General features: G+C 52.0%; 1 protein-coding gene across 2 annotated transcripts in view; it reads left to right on the top strand.

The window, feature by feature from the left end:
- Window positions 1-16,225, top strand: part of GALNT18 (polypeptide N-acetylgalactosaminyltransferase 18) — a 357,288-nt gene that overhangs the window by 328,989 nt on the left and 12,074 nt on the right. For both annotated transcript variants that reach the window (XM_005689675.3, XM_018059545.1), the window contains exon 10: window positions 11,147-11,311. In XM_005689675.3, coding sequence (XP_005689732.1) covers window positions 11,147-11,311 — 165 coding nt within the window. The remainder of the gene's footprint in view (window positions 1-11,146; window positions 11,312-16,225) is intronic.

The raw sequence follows: 16,225 nt of genomic DNA, 5'->3' as shown, positions 1-16,225 counted from the left end.
CCCCTAAATGTGTCTTATTAATAGCTATCACACTGCCTCATCTCTGTCTCTCCGTTTCATGATTTAAATTCCTGGGAGGAGGGAGGATTCTCAACCCCTTAACAGCTCTATTTTCCCCAGTGGGCAGGTGGTAGTGTCGCAGCATACAGACTGCCAGGGGCCCATCCTCGGAGGAGATGGGTCACTGTTAGGCATCACAGGCTCAGTCCTGCCTCTTCGCAGCTGCCGGCACCAGTCGCTGGGTCTGCCCTCCTTGCCTGCTTCTGACAGCAGCACCCATCCTCGCCATGCTTCCTCTCTGTGACAAGCGCCGTCTGCAGCCGCCAGGCCCTGACCCACCTCACTGGCCATTGCTATGGATGGGGCTATTGATCTGTCCCTCGGCAGTGGGCTTCTGTCTGAAATAGCCTTCATCTGCAGCCTCCATCCATGGGATTCTGCTGGACAGAGCTGTCAGGTGTGGGGTGCAGACAGAGACTCTGCAGGAGGGGTAAGGGAGGGCTGGCAGGAGCAGAACTGGGTGTGGGGCTGAGGTCCAGGCTGGGGCAGTTGGCAGGCACTGCCCCCTCGAGACAGACACTGGAGGCTGCAGAAAATGATGGGCTCGGCCATCAAGCCCGGTTCCAGGGCACCTGTTCCTTGCCTTATCCTGGACCAGTGCTGATCTTATTTCCCTAAACCTGGGCTCCCTCTGCAGCTCTTAAATTCTCCACTTACACCCACATAATGAATAATGTTCAGACACTCAGCCCACTCCCAGGGATTTACTAGGGCCGTGTGAACCTCTCGCCTCACTAGCTTCTCATTCCCTAAAGAAAGCATACTGGCATATGCAGATGAGTGAGAGATTTCCTTGTTTAAAAAAAAAAGCAGACATTCAAAACTTCAGTACTGTATTTGAAAACATTCTTATAATAAATATAAGAATGAATAAATGTTATACATGCATGATATCTGCATTCACCCTGTGCCGAGGACTACTGGGCTAAATGACTCCATGAACCTTTTGCCTCATTCCCTTTGGTATTCTGGAAAGGTCTCCGTATCTTCTGTATTAGTTGAGATTCTTAGTTCCAAGTGACAGAAACTCAACTCAACTTAAATGCAAAATGGATTTTTATCACCTAATGTAATTGACAAATTCATGTCTGTCCCAGCTTTAGGTAGGGCAGGATCCGCGAGGTTGAAAGGCGTTTACCTAACTTCCTCCCTCCCTCCCTCTCTCTCTCCTTCTCTCACCACTAGTTGACTCTGGTTTCCATTACGTGTAAACTTACTCTCTCCTTAGTCAAAGAGGAAAGGGCTTCTGCAACTCACCTGATGAGAAAGGGCAGCAGAGCCTCCCAGCTTGGCCCCACAAACAGGGAAACCAGGGGGTTTTTATTGGCCCAGACTGGGGCATATACCCTTTCTGGAACCAACCCTGGACCAAGGCAATGGGGTGCTCTGCTTGGCCAGCCTATAGATCAGGCCTCCCTGTATGGCTAGGGTGAGCAAGTTGCAAGAAAGTGGATAAGACTCTCAGCATCAGGAATACAGCAGCCTTCTTTTCTGGTTTGCCTCTGGTTTCTCACGGTTTCCATGCAGGAACTCCAGGGTGACGCCTGTCACTCGGCTCTCTCCTGAGGCTGACGGGCTCACTGGGACACACTCCCTAGCCAGGAGACCCCAGCAGACCCAGGGAGAGCAGACAGTGCAAGGCAGGGGATTAGGGTTGCTGATGGGACTGGCTGGGCTGCACACAACCTCACAGGCGGTGGTACAGAGCTGGCACCTGTGCTTCGGGCACAAAGCCTGGGATGAAACGTGAAAACACACAGACAGCTGGGAATCAAGGCAGACTTCCTGAGCCCAGCGAGCGTGCCCGTGACTGCTCCCCAGCTGCTCAGGCCAGTTGCACAGGCGCTAAGGCGCTCAGTCGTGTCTGACTCTTCGTGACCCTATAGACTGCAGGAGCCCACCAGGCTCCTCTGTCCATGGGGTTCTCCAGACAAGGATACTGGAGTGGGTTGCCATGCCCTCCTCCAGGGGGTCAGGCACACAGTGGGAGGCAAAAGTTGGGCCTGACTTAGCCTTTTCTATTCAGTCTTGTGTTCAGAGACCGCCCTCAGTCCGAAGCTCCTCTCTTCTCCTGGCTGCCCTGCCAGCCCACCACCAGGCTTTCCCAGATACTCCTGCCCAGCAGCCTGAGTCACCTCTAACCTCAGCTGGCTGCCAGGCCCCTTAAATGTTTGACTCCTCTGAGGATCCCCCAGGTGTGCTGACAAGCAGAGGGCTGGTTAATCTGAGTCACAGCTCCCCGTGGCCATCAGGACACTGTCCAAGTGCTGCAGACCCCAAGCTGCTTCCCCAGCTTGCCTCCCCGCCCCCGAGGCATTCTCCTTCCCCAGATGGCAGTGCAGCGCTGGGCCTCGGTGGTCTTGCATATCCCAGTCGCTCTGCCAGAGGCCCCTTGTCCTCGTCAGTTATACGGGCAAACTGCTCTCTTCCTGGGCTTCCCTGGTAGCTCAGCAGTAAAGAATTCTCCTGCAGTGCAGGAGATACAGGAGACTCAATCCCTAGGTTGGAAGATCCCCTAGAGGAGGGAATGGCAACCCTATCCAGGATTCTTGCCTGGAGAATCCCATGGACAGAGGAGCCTGGCAGGCTACACTCCGTATGATCATGAAGAGTCAGACACGACTGAAGCGACTGAGCATGCACCCACGCTCTCTTCCTAGGCGGTTCTCAGAGCTCATCGCTCACTGACCAGCCCCCAGTAGAGTTCGTCACTCCAGCTGCGGCCCCCAGTTCTAGACGCTTTGGTCTGCTCCTGGTCTGTCCTAAGCTTGGCCAGGGGGCTATTCTGACTGCCCTGTTCAGCATGGCTGACTCCCCTCCAGTCTGAGAGCTCCTGAGGGAGGCTCTACCTGCCCCCTCTCCGCCTGGCACAGGCCCACACCGTACAGGGCACGAAGGAGTATTTGCTGGCTTAAACTAGATACATTGCTGTCTAGGGGCTGCCTGCCAGTTACAAAGCTGGGGTGTTCATGTGCTTAGCCTCACCACCTGTTTTCTCCTGGACTCACGAGGGCAGGGGCAGAAAGGGGGTTCCTGAGCAAGGGATCTTGCTTTCCACATGTACATTCCTTCACAGTTACCAAGGCAGAATGTTTATAAATGTTTCCATTCCTTAAATATAACTGGTCCTGTGGTTAGTGAACATAAGATCATCTTGGAAATGAGTCCTCTCCGTTCCTGATTTAGCATCAGTGCCCTGCGGCTCTCAGCATGGTAACCTCTGTGTCAAGGGGTTAATGACCAGTAAGCAAGCCCTTAAATCAGCCCGCCCTGCCTGCAGCAGGGCCAGCAGCTCATTCTTGGTAAAGAAGACAAAGGCCATTTCTAGTACAAACTGCGAACATCACAGTCACCACTCGAAAATGAAATTTACGAAAGCAAGGCTCTGTTCCTTCTCCGTCTGCCCCAACCAGCCGATGTGCCCGCATACTGCCCGCTGCTTCTGTGAATCCTTACAACAGGTCTACTGGCCGGGCAGACTCAGGGAGGGGCCCCAGGCATGGGGGCATTGAGGCAGGGCAGCAGGACCCCTGGGTCTCTTCTCTCCCTTTCTCCCTGGCTGCCTGTTCCTGCCCCAGTCCCTGTGGCCAGACGAGGGGACTGATCAGGCTCGTCATCCTCACAGCTGTATTCTACAGTCAGGAAACTGAGGCTCGGAGTGGCTCCCAGCTAGTCAGTGAGGGTGGGGTCGCTGAGTGAAGATCCGAGCCCTCTTGACTTGTAAGCCCACCAGACCACCCGTTTCCTAGACCAGCAGGTCTCAAATGTTCACTTATATCAGACTTCGCTGGAGGACTTGTGAAAGCACAGATTCCTGAATCCTACTCTCAGAGTTTCTGATTCAACATGCCTGGGGTTGGGCTTAAAAATATACATTTCTAACAAGTTCCTGTCTGGTGCTGGGACCACACTTTGAGAACTGTTGTCCTAAACACGGTGCATCCTAACCTCTCAGAGTCCTCCAAACAATGCCCTGCAGACAGATCCCACTGGCCCCCCACAATGAGAGGGAGGCTGGAAAGCAAGCTGGTTATAGGTGCTGGCCCTACATTTCCTCCCTAGGCTGCCATCATCCCCTCGATACACCCAGTTTTCCACCTTGGCTGCTCACTGGAATCACCTGGGCCCCACCCCTAAGACTGTGTTTTATAGTTTTTAAAGTTCTGCAGGTGATTCTGATGTGCAGAACACCCCCGAGCTTGATCGCATTTAGGACTGTGTCCTCTTCATTTCTCTATCCTCCCCCCATTTCATTTGCTCACATATCTTTCTCCTCTCCCAGCGCTCACCCCTTAGTCCAGGAAGCCCACCCTCCAGCCCCCAGGCTGGTTCACCCTTCGATGATCTTTGTCAGCACCCCCATTCTGATACTCTGTGGTCACCCAATTAGTGTAATTTCCAACCCTTAGACTGTCACACCCCTGGGGTGACGTCCACCCCTACACAGAGCTGGGCCACCACAGTCCTCCAGGGTACAGATCCCCTCCAAGTATCCTAAGAAATGTCCACAAAGACCCCACTTTTCCCATGAAAGCACTCTGGAAGAGTTTTCTTCCTGTTCTGGAGCTTCTTGTCGAGAGTGTCCCCATCTGCCTCTCCCCCTGCCTCCCCCTTACCCTTCTCCAAGCCGAGGAATGTTTTAGCCAAATACTACCACTGCTGCGCCCATCTCCTGGTGAGAGAGTGTCTCTGTCTCTAAGACACCTCATTTTTCAAGGGCACTTACTCAATAGGCCAGCAGTGTTGCCAAGGAAACATCACTTAATGGAAGAAACAGAGTCGCTCAAAATCGACATGCCATTGTTTGCCAGAGAGCCGGTACTTCTGCTGTACCTTGAAAATGTGTTATTAAGTTATCTATCCAACCCCATTTTGCTCCCTGTTCCTGATTTGCTAGGAGGCCCTCTCTTACCACCAGCAGCACCCCTTCCCCTGCCCATCCCATGATTTCCTGTGAGGGCTGCAGCCTCTCCACAGGGGCTAAGGTTTGCCAGTGCAGGCATGGGAGTCTGGACAGAAGCGGGGACTGAATGATAGGAACGTGTGTAAATTGACCTTGTTAAAGAATGCGAGGGACTAGCGGCCTGGAGGAGACTGGAGACAGGAAGTTAAAGCTGGTCGTCCAGTGTTCACAAGTGCCAACTGGTGGGGTTTAAGCTGATGGAGCTTTACTGGGCATTAATGACCTTCTCCTAAATGAAGTTCTCATGGTTGACATCAGTGGTTTTCAGACTTTTTTGGTAAATTCTTCATAACCTTTTGTTCAAGCAAAATGTTATGTGAGAGTTGAATAAGAAAGCAAGCCCAGGTTGGGCTGGGAGAGGGGGTCCTAGAACCCCACCCAGTGGGCCGTCCTCCCAGACCTGAGTGCCTTCAGGGACCCCTGAGACCCCTTCTTGGAGTCCCAGGCCTCAGTGTGAATGATCTGGTGGAAATGACCTGGCAGTTCCCTTGCTGGTTCCGAGGGGTGATTTCAGGAGGGCTCTCGGGGATCCTCGCTCCCCTGCCTGAACTGAGGGTTCGGGGCTGTGGGGGAGATGGCACCCCAGTTCCAGCCAGGCTGATGGGAGGCCCCTTTGGGAAGCTGGGCCGAGGGAGGGGGAGGAAAGCCCTGAACTGCCAGGATATCAGCCATCCTGGGGAATCTCCCCCTCATCACGAAGGGAGCAGAACCATCCGCCTGTGCAGCTGGCAAGGTCTTCAGAGCTCTCTCAGCCTGTTTCCTCATCCCTAGAGCCGAGGATGACCTCAGGTGTGGATGGTCCCTGGCTTGGTGCAGGATACAAATGTTTGTTTTCTTCTCACTCTTCCCTTCCCAAAGTGTTTCTACCCCCAGAGGAGTGACCTTTTATACAGTGAGGGCTGGAGCCTCTGGAAGGCTGCACCTCAGTCTGACAGAGGCAGGTCCCAGCTCCGAGCCGGCCAGGGAGAGAAGGGATGCTGGGCACAGCTGGCAGGGGGCCCAGTCACCTCCTGCAGGGCGGGGGCCCTTGCCTATCTGGGAGATGAGGTGACAGCAAGGGGAACCTCTCGCCCTGGGGGGCTTTGCCTAGCCTTGCCTCCGTGACCCTGAAGGCAGGAGTGTGCACCGAAGGGCACGACAGGCTCCCTGGCTGGCCGTCCAGCTCAGCAATGGGTCCTTACTCCTGACCCCAGCCTGAGGGACAGGAAGATCCCCCAGCATGAGACCCGACTTGCCACATGTCTGTCCTGTTCCCTCGCTGGTGATTTTTCTCTTTCAGCGTCAGATGGGGTTTGTAGCCCTGCTGAGCTGTGTGGGCTGAGAGGACAGGGAGCTGAAGCAGGCATTTGTGGCTGAGGAGGAGCTGGGGATCAGGGATGCGTACCTGTACCCCGGGAGGCAGGGGAGTCACAAATCACCCTCAGACAGGGCAGCAGCTTGGCCTCCACCTCTGATGCGAGTCGCAGGAGGGCTATTGCGGTCTTAGCACTTGGTAGCACCTTGTATTCTAGGCCTTTTTGTCAAGGATCCTCCAGCCCGCGGCTGTTCCCTAATTCAGGACAGCCCCACCCCACCCTTTGATCATAGGATCACAATGGAAGCTTCCAAGCTGGCCTCTCCCCGTCCAGCTTGGTCACTGGAGCTGGAGTGATGGGAGGGAGGAGGGAGGCAAGTAAGATGAGAGGTTACAGGCCCAGCTTTGGCATCAAACTGCCTTGGTTTAGATTTCAGCTACTGTTCTCCAACTGCGTGTCTTTGGACAAGTTCTTAATTTCTCTGTCCCTCAGTTTCCTCATCCACAAGATGAGGGTGATGGTAACATCTGCCTCATAGAGTCGTTACTAGGATTCACTGGGATAAAGCATAGCAACACTCGACACTTGAGACCGGATAGTTCTTTGCTGCGGGGGGCTGTCCTGTGCATTGTAGGGTGCTGAGCAGCATCGTGACCTCTACCTACTAGTCGCCAGTAGCAGGCTTTCCCACCCTCATCATAGCAACCAAAGATGTCCCCAGACATGCCAAATGTCCTCTGGTTGGCAAAAGTGCCCCGCACTAGGAATCACAATTCTAAGTCTGCAGCTGCTGCTGCTAAGTCACTTCAGTCATGTCCGACTCTGTGCGACCCCATAGACGGCAGCCCACCAGGCTTCCCTGTCCCTGGGATTCTCCAGGCAAGAACACTGGAGTGGGCTGCCATTTCCTTCTCCAATGCATGAAAGTGAAAAGTGAAAGTGAAGTCACTCAGTCGTGTCCGACTCTTAGCAACCCCATTGACTACAGCCCACCAGGCTCCTCTATCCATGGATCTTCCAGGCAAGAGTACCGGAGTGGGGTGCCATTGCCTTCTCTGTGAATCTCCTATTAAATCTCCAGTTTCCCTGTTGCTCAGAAGCATAGCTGGCTGGGCCTGCTGGACCTACAGGCACTAAAAGCGTGAAGTTAGTTAAGTCACTCAGTCGTGTCCGACTCTTTGTGACCCCATAGACTGTAGTGTACCAGGCTCCTCTGTCCATGGGATTTTCCAGGCAACAGTACTGAAGTGGATTGCCATTTCCTTCTCCAGGGGATCTTCCCAACCCAGGGCTCTAACCCAGGTCTCCCGTGTTGTAGACAGATGCTTTACTGTCTGAGCCACCAAAAGCATGTTGTCTTGTAAGAAACTGTTTCCCTCTTTAGTGTTCAGGCCATTTATTGATTCAGTCCACCTCTGATTGGGCTTTCGAGGTGTCCAAGTGACAGCTTAACAGAATCTTCTTTGCTAAGTTGCCCTGTGATCTGACCGGCTGGTGGTTACCCCACTCGAGATGCACTTTGTTGCTTGCTTTTTTGATAACAAACAACTGTCTGTCCTTATTGTGATTTCCCAGACTCTGGAGTAATAAACAGCTCTGATGACAGCAGTACCAGATAGTAAGTAAGTGTACACATGACTCTCTGAGCATCTCCCCCAAGCACTTCAGAGCAGCTAAGTGGATAAAACTGGTTTCAGCTATTACCTGGGTGGCTGCTGTGTCTGTAGAGCCCACCCTATAAATGAGAGCCAAGTGCTGGTGACAGGGATGAAGGATGGAGTGGCAGTAACTGTCTTCCTGGCTGTCCTTGTCTGACGGCCCATACCCCGGAGCTTCAGGAAATTCGGGTCCTGACCTGCTATGTGACTAAGCGCTACACTGTCCTGAGGAGAAAGTACGGTGTGATCAACCCAACGGCATATATATAGCTGTGCATCTTTCAGAGAGGCTCTGGTAGCAGGCTCATGCTTTTGTGCATTGAGGGAAGGCTTTTTGGAGTTCGTGAGCTTTTATATTGATTTTCAACATCTCAAGAGTTGGGGTAAGAGATGGAGGAAGTGATAACAGTTCTCATATCAGTGTGTTTAGGACCACTATTTCCTGATATGTTAGTTTCCCCAACTTGACTGTTGGCTCATCCAGGACAGGAAACCATGGTTTTCTCACCTTTGGACCCTCAGGACCCAACTTAGAGATTACTTGTTGTTAGATGATTGGATGGATGGATGAGATTCCTACCTGCATCTAATTTAATTTCCTAAATCCTACCAGTCATCAAATTCTCCCTCAATGCCAATAAACTGGAAGCCACAGCAGATCATCAACTCCCCTTGATGGTGAACTGGGAACCCAGGCCACCCGATGGACAGTCTCAGGATTCTGATGAGAAGCCCATGTCTTACCCAGTTTAGGTGTCGACTAGGTGGGTTACAGTCCGTGGGGTCACAAAGAGTCGGACACGACTGAGTGACTAACATACAATAAAAAAGTAGGGCCTCCCTGGCTCTGTGTTCTAGTCACATTTCCACATTGAAGGCAGGCATTCTACATTTGGCCTCTGTGTAGAACTCTGGTCACCCCTTACCTCTTTTAAGGGAAGAGTCAGTCACTCTGGTAGTTTTGATGTCCATTTCCATGGATTCATAAGACTTCCTTGGAGAGCAAATCCAGCTGTAATGAACGTCTACAATCTGTCTCTCCATCCTTTTTGTTCTGTCCTGCGAGGCTGACTTTACAGAAATTTCCATGGGCTCCTATGTCGTCTGACTTCCAGCTGGGTTCTTCCAATGGGCCAACCCAATAGAGGAACGGACTGGGGAAGGGAGAGTGATGTTGGGGTGGTTATTAACCACCAATCACCATCACCCCAAACCTCTCCCTCCCTGGACCCTTCTCACAAATCTCTGTATGTAACTTTTACACACTCTGGTACCTGCTGTCTCCTCTCATCCCTTTGAGCCTGGTGACGGTAATGGCTGCATGCTACTGTCCCAAGGAACTAAACTACCCCTGTGCTCCCTTCCCCTAGACCCACACCGCTGAGCCCCCTGCCTGTATTTGCTCTCCTTGGATTCCTCCACCTGAGCGCACGCCTGTTTCCTGCTGGGGCCTTAGCTGATCCACTGGCCTGAGGCTCTGTTTAACGTCTGAAGGATGACTGCCTCTCCGCCCCTTCCCTGAATGCCGAAGTTCAGGAAAAACATGGCCCTGAAAGGCCACCCCTTATTTGCTCTCCTCGTGTGCATATCCCTTCTCCCCGCACTGTCCGTTTCACGCTCTGCACCCTGTTTTAAAAGTCCTCGATAATCACCTTCTTTAAGACAAGAAATACTTCCTCTTACCATCTGAAATTAATCAAAAACATTTACCAGTGAGAGTTTTTTTTTTTTTTAAATAGATCAAGATAACAATAGGGCCTACCCTGAATTCTAACCTAAAACAGAGAAGTACGGGGTCTTGATTTGTCCATGCGACCTAATCAGAGGTTGGGGTGTTAAATTTCTTTGATGACACAGGACGAGAGCTCACAAACCCTATGACTGTCCTTGTTGGGAACCACTGCCCTAAGGTTGGGGGAAGTGACTGAAAACTTTGAAGGCCAAGGTCCTACGGCTTTCCGCGAGACCAGAGTCAGCCCCGGTCAATGTAAATAAAGTCACTCATTTGTATTGCCCATGGCAGTGTTTGCACTACAATCACAGAGCTGATTTTCCAGATCATTTGGCCCTTTGTGCAAAAAATGGTTGAAACAGCAGCCTGACTGCTCTCCTTTGAAAGGCCCGCTTACATGGTTGGCCCTTGCCTGGCATCTGGGAGCTTGGATTGCAGGAAGGTTCCCACCATTCCCACAGATGGTATGAGTGGCTCACTGTGCCCAAACTGATTATACAACTACTATGGTTTATGCTGAACACCTGCCTTCCTGCTGGAAGTCTGGGATGGGTATGTACCAGGCAGAGGCTGCCTGTGTGACCAGCCTCCAGTAAAAAGCCCAGTGCTGAACCTCTAAGAGTTTCTCTGGTAGACAACCCTTCACAAGCGTTATCTTGGCTCCTTGCTGGGGACTCCTGGGCAGCTTCTGTGACTGTTGTGGAAGGACCCTTGGGAGCTGACAGCTGGTTTCCTCCAGGCTTTGCCCACATGCCTTTCCCTTTGCTTATTTGATTTATATCTTTTCCCCCAGAATAAATCATAGCTGTGAGGGCAACTATATGCTGAATCTTCTGAGTCCTAGAGAACCACAGAACCTGGTGGTGGTTGGGAGACCTCCCAGCATGCTGCAAAGCCCCAGATATTTGTTTGCCACCTGGCCCTTTAAGAAGAAGTTTGCCAACTGCTCTACACAGTCTTAGGATGGGTGGAAATTGCCTATTACATATCACCCCTCCCACAGAACTCTGAGCTCCCTAAGACGTGGCCCAGGTCTTTTGCTCTTTAACTCCTGGTCAAGTGCAGCATCTTACACAAAATATTTATGGAGAGAAGAAGTCGGCAAGCCTGCAAATAGTGGATTCAAGCAGTGTTTTTTAAACTGTGGGTGGTGAAATCCATTTAAAAGGTTATGACCACTGTTTTTCAATGAAAAAAGTATAGAAAATTGAGTACGCTGCATAAAGTGAGGCTGTTTGATTTCTTGAGAATTTTGTATCAGTTGTACCTCTGGACCAGGCGCTGTACTGAATCAACATAAAAGGGGCTCTGCTTGTCCGTTGCAATGGAAGATGATTTGAAGGTCACTGGATTGTGCTCTCTCGGCCAGCTGCCCGAGGAGATGCCCCGCAGACCCTCCCCATCTCTCTGGCTGTTAACCTTTGACCTCATTCCCCAGAATGTGTACTACACGAGCAGCCAGCAGATCCACGTGGGCATCCTGAGCCCCACGGTGGACGACGATGACAACCGGTGCCTGGTGGACGTCAACAGCCGGCCGCGGCTCATCGAGTGCAGCTATGCCAAAGCCAAGAGGATGAAGCTCCACTGGCAGTTCTCTCAGGTAGCGGCCCCGCCCGGAGGAGCGACATCAGGAGGAACCAGGGAGGGGCCGGGCCTGGGAGGGATGGGAGGGTGGAGGAGGAGAGGACAGGAGCCAAGTCTCAGGATTTAGTGAGCACCTACTGTGTGCGGGGCGGGGCGGGGGGGGGTGGAGGGCAAGGGTTGGAATTGGTTAGCACATTGACTCCTCATCCTGGCTCTGAGGGAGTTTATTATTGTTGTTGTCACTGTTGTTGCTTTAGTGGTATTTTATTTAATTTTTAGATATAAGGAAACAGGCTCAGAGGTGGGAGTCCCCTGCCTGAAGTCACATAGCGAGGGGGCAGGGCTGGGATTGAAACTCTGAGTCTCTGACTCCAAAACTCACATTTCTTCTGCGTAAGCCCCTTCTGCCAAGCGCAGCTCCAGTAACCCAGGTCCAGACAGTGCTGGGTCCCCTGTGATCTGTGAGCCACTCTGCCTTCCTCCTCGTTCTGTGGGAAATGAGGTTTCCTCAAAGGGCAGTGTCAAAAATGGGGACCATTTTGTGAAGGGCAGTCTGCACACTGGTGACCAAGAAACATTCTTTTATTAAGCCTCCACCAGTCCTGAGGACTGTATTTATCTTCCTGCTCTGCAATGGCCCAGCTATAAAATGATGCCCCAGGAGCAGGGCACCGGCTGGAGACAGCCCGTGATGACCCAGCTTTGAAGAAAACCCGTGCCTTGGCCCAGAGGCCCCCAGCCCCTAGGGAATCCACTAAGTTAGGATCCATTTCCACCCGCAGATAGGAGCATCCGCCTCCCAGGGAGTACAGGGAAAGCGCTCATCACAGGAGGTAAGGGAGTTCTTTTACAGCATCAGGGCTGCTGGGGGCTGCACATGGTAGATGCTCCTGGGGAAGTCAGAAACAGAAAGTCTATACTCGCGGGATGTAGAGGCAGAGGCCCCGACTCAAGACTCCCAGCAAGCTGCTTCCACCCTGGAAGGAGGCTGACGGGCATAGGAAGGAGATGTTCGGTCGGCCTGACCTGGATTCCAGCCCTCACGTCCAGTTACTCTCCCCTGTAGTGGTGGACAGGGACGAGGAGGTCCTGCTACATCAAGTCTGGCACAGGGCACCTCTGACCTGTGGTCTTGGTGTGCAGAACCAGATAGACCTGAGAGAGACCCTCAGTTGGGTCCTAAATGGATGGTGAAGGTCAACTCTCAGCGACAACTTCAACATAAGTCATAGATTCACAGGCTACTTGGAGAGCAGGAGTGAGAGCCCAGACCAGGACTTTGTGACCCCAGAAAAGCAGATGCCTGGGAGCAGCACCGGGAGGCAAATGCCAGCACGCCTAAGGGCAGGTAGGGGATGCAGCTCAGAGTCCAGGCTGGGTCTGCACAGGGCGTGGGGTTCAGTGAAAGGGAATGGTGCCCAGGGACTGGGGCCTCTAGTCCTGCCCCTTGCTATCCAGGTGACCTTTGACACGTGCTGCAAACGATAAAGTTCTGTCCCATAGGAAGAATTAGCCAAGGTTCATACAGTGTTTACTCTGTGCCAGACTTCCTGGGTGCCGGGCATACACCAGCTCATTCAGTCATCACAGCTACTGTGTGTGATTTGCTGTGGACAATTAGCCCAAGATCACAGATATGAGGCACAAAGATGTCAAACAACAGACCCAAGGTGCTCACTGGTTATTATTATTCCTCCTGAACTACTTCAGATTATCTTTTCTACTTGTAAGAGTGTGAGGGTGTTGGAAGTGGCCCCTAGAAGAAGGTCAGGGTTAGGGCTGAGGCTTAGAATAGAGGACACGTCTTCCTCCCCCGTCCCTCTCTCCTGGTGGAGCCCACGTGTCCCAGCTGTGGCCTGTTGTGACCCCACCCTGTGCCCAGTGGAAGGCTCTATCATTTTCCTCTGCCAGGTTTCCATCCCAGAGCAACACAGCACAGGGCTACATCTCCCCTCTTGCTGTTGTTCAGTTGCTCAGTCATGTCCGATTCTTTGCAACCGCATGGACTGCAGCACGCCAGGCTTCCCTGTCCTTCACCCTCTCACGGAGCTTGCTCAAACTCATGTCCACTGAATCTGTGATGCCATCCAACCATCTCATCCTCTGTCACCCCCGTCTCCTCCTGCCTTCAATTTTTCCCAGAATCAGGACCTTTTCCAAAGAGTCAGCTCTTCCCATCAGGTGGCCAAAGTATTGGAGTGTCAGCTTCAACACCAGTCCTTTCAATGAATATCCAGGGTTGATTTCCTTTACAGTTGACTGGTTTGATCTCCTTGCTGTCCAAAGGACTCTCAAGCGTCTTCTCCAGCACCATTTGAAAGTATCAATTCTTCAATGCTCAGCCTTCTTTATAGTCCAACTCTCACATTTGTACATGACTACTAGAAAAACCATAGCTTTGGCTATATGGACTTTCTGTCCACCTTTAAATTACAAGGCAGAGGGAGCCCTGAAGATGTGTGGTCAGGGAGGAAGGCTAGCCGTGGACTTGGTGGTGAAGTGGCTATTGTCTCCCAGCTCAGGTTAGATGCAAAATAGACTTGCAGGCTGGAGGCAACAGAGAGAAGTAGGTACATCAGCCCGTGGAGATGAATGGGGCTGACCTGGCTGGGTGGGATGGGGACTGTGCCATCTGGAGGGTCTTGTCGGGGCTCACATCAGGCTGCTCTGTGCTGCCTTCAGTCACTGCTTCGCCCCTGCTTTCAGTTTCCTCCTGGGAGTTGTATGCCACTATGCAGGAAGATGGGGGTGGTGGGTTGGGGCAGGGCTGGTGGCTTTTCAGAAGAGATAGTACGTAACTTGGCTCTTGCAGATGACGTAAGAGTTTGCTCCATATAGGAGTTGAGAGGGGCCATTCCAGGGAGAAGGAATGGCATAGGTGCAAGCTGAAGGTACCAAACCCAAGCCACATGCAGGGAGCTGCAGACGGTGCATGTGGCTGGATTCTGGCGGGCATCGTGGGGCTCACCTGGGGATGTGTCTGAGGGGCAGATGGGCCTGGACCTGATCCCATGGAAGGTGAGGCTTCATATGGAGGATTGGAACGTTAGGTCTGGGTTTTGAAAGCCCGCAGTGGCTGGAATTGTGGAGCTGAATGGCGAGGAGAAATTCTAGAAGGGGGAAAGAGGCAGGTAGGAGAGTTACCAGAGGCTGAGATGCAGTTTGAAAGTTTAGCCATTCCTTCCTCCTTCTCCTTCTCCTCCATGACCCTGGGGTCTTCAGGACCCTGCCTGGCCCCCACGATCTCCTGTCAGGACAGAATCTGAGGCTGCCCCCAGGAGCCCAGCGTTTGGTGGGGTGGACGAAACAAGCAGGCAGGTGTGGCTGGGGGTCCTAGGATGGGCAGGCACGCTGCTTCAATGCATTGGGAGAGGGAGGAGGAGAGGACCCAGGTTGCCCTGGAATACCATCGAGAAATCAGGGCCTAGCCAGGCACCTGCCCCTCTGGGAACCGTGTGTCACTGGCTATGAATGCCCCTGAACTGAACTGAAGTGAGCTCCCTGGCCTCTTCCGAGTCCTTGCTCCTCCCAGAAGCTCCAGAATCACCAGGAGAATAGAACTCAGGCTGCCTGTGGGGCCTCGGCCTCTCTGTGCCTAGCCTCATGCGGTTTGAGTCTGAACTTGGGCTGCTTTGACATCCCATCCCTGCACACAGACATGTCTAGCTCCTTTCCAGCCCTCGCAGACAGATGGCCTTCCCACCCATGCCCAGATCCAGAGGCCTTGGTGCCCCAGCTGGCCCTCATCTCATCTGCCCTTTTCTGACTTGGGCAGAGAAAGGAATATTCCTCCAAAATCCAGCTCCATCCTTCACTCATCTCAGCACACACACAGCCTTGAACAGGCAGCCCCACACACTCATGCTTGAAGGGACACCGTGACAAAAGCAGGCCGTGTTAGCACGTGCAGCCCTGAGGACCGGGCAGTTTTTCGCTCCTGATACATAAATCTAATTAGAACTCCCAGGGAACCCTGGCATCACCTCTTTGATCCTTCTACCAAATATTATTTGGAAATAATATTTTTAAATCCCTAATTTGCAAACCCAGAGCAGCCACTCCCACTTGATATTTAAAAATTAATGTTTGTGAAATTTTTGTTTTATGCAAAATGATCAATATTTATCAAGCATCCTGGAATCTGTCCTCAAGCCCTTGCTGTTTAGGAGCTACTGTTGATGAGGCCAGAGGAAGCTGGGAGCCTCTTAAATGATTGAAGTTATGGCTTAGGCTAGTTTTCTTGCAATAGGTTTTAATCTCTGCAAATTACAAAGCAAAGGGATTCTACCAACTGAAATGTTCTGGTGCAGAAGTTGGGCTGAAAGATTTTACTGGTGCATTTCAAATCTCCTTCTCACTTTCACATTCTGCATTATTTACCCTCCTGAGGGCTGCATTTAAACTTCACAGACATTTAGGCCGAATTAATTCCAAAATAATCTAGTGTGATTCTCCCAGTTTCTCCTACAAAGAAGATAGTATTTGCATATCTCAGTGTTGCATCTCATAGCCTGCTTTTCTGTTTAACAAATAAACTGCCTGTCCTCTGACCCCTGCACGCTCTTCTGAATTTCCTGTGCTTCAGGATGAATCAGAACAGCATCAGATACTGACACTGAGAAACCACATTTGATGAAAACATCTCTCAGCAACGCTGATGTACAGGGCTCTGATGAGCAATTTTCCAATGATGAACATTCTTTCCTTCAGTCATTCATCAAACATTTATTGAGCACAGTGGTTGGGCAGGACGGATGCAGATATGAATCAGACACGGTCTCTGCCCTGGAGGAGCTCTTGGGTGTATAAACACATAACAAAAGTGGATGGCAAGAGCAGAGATGAGGGGGATACAGTGTTCTGGAAGCCCAGGGTGACGGGCTCTGGCTGCACAGCTCAGGCATGGCCTCACATTCGAGACATGTTTGAT

This window comes from Capra hircus, chromosome 15 (genome assembly GCF_001704415.2).
Source record: "Capra hircus breed San Clemente chromosome 15, ASM170441v1, whole genome shotgun sequence".
In the NCBI taxonomy this organism is placed as follows: Eukaryota; Metazoa; Chordata; class Mammalia; order Artiodactyla; family Bovidae; genus Capra; species Capra hircus.
This window is presented reverse-complemented; position numbering and strand designations above follow the sequence as displayed.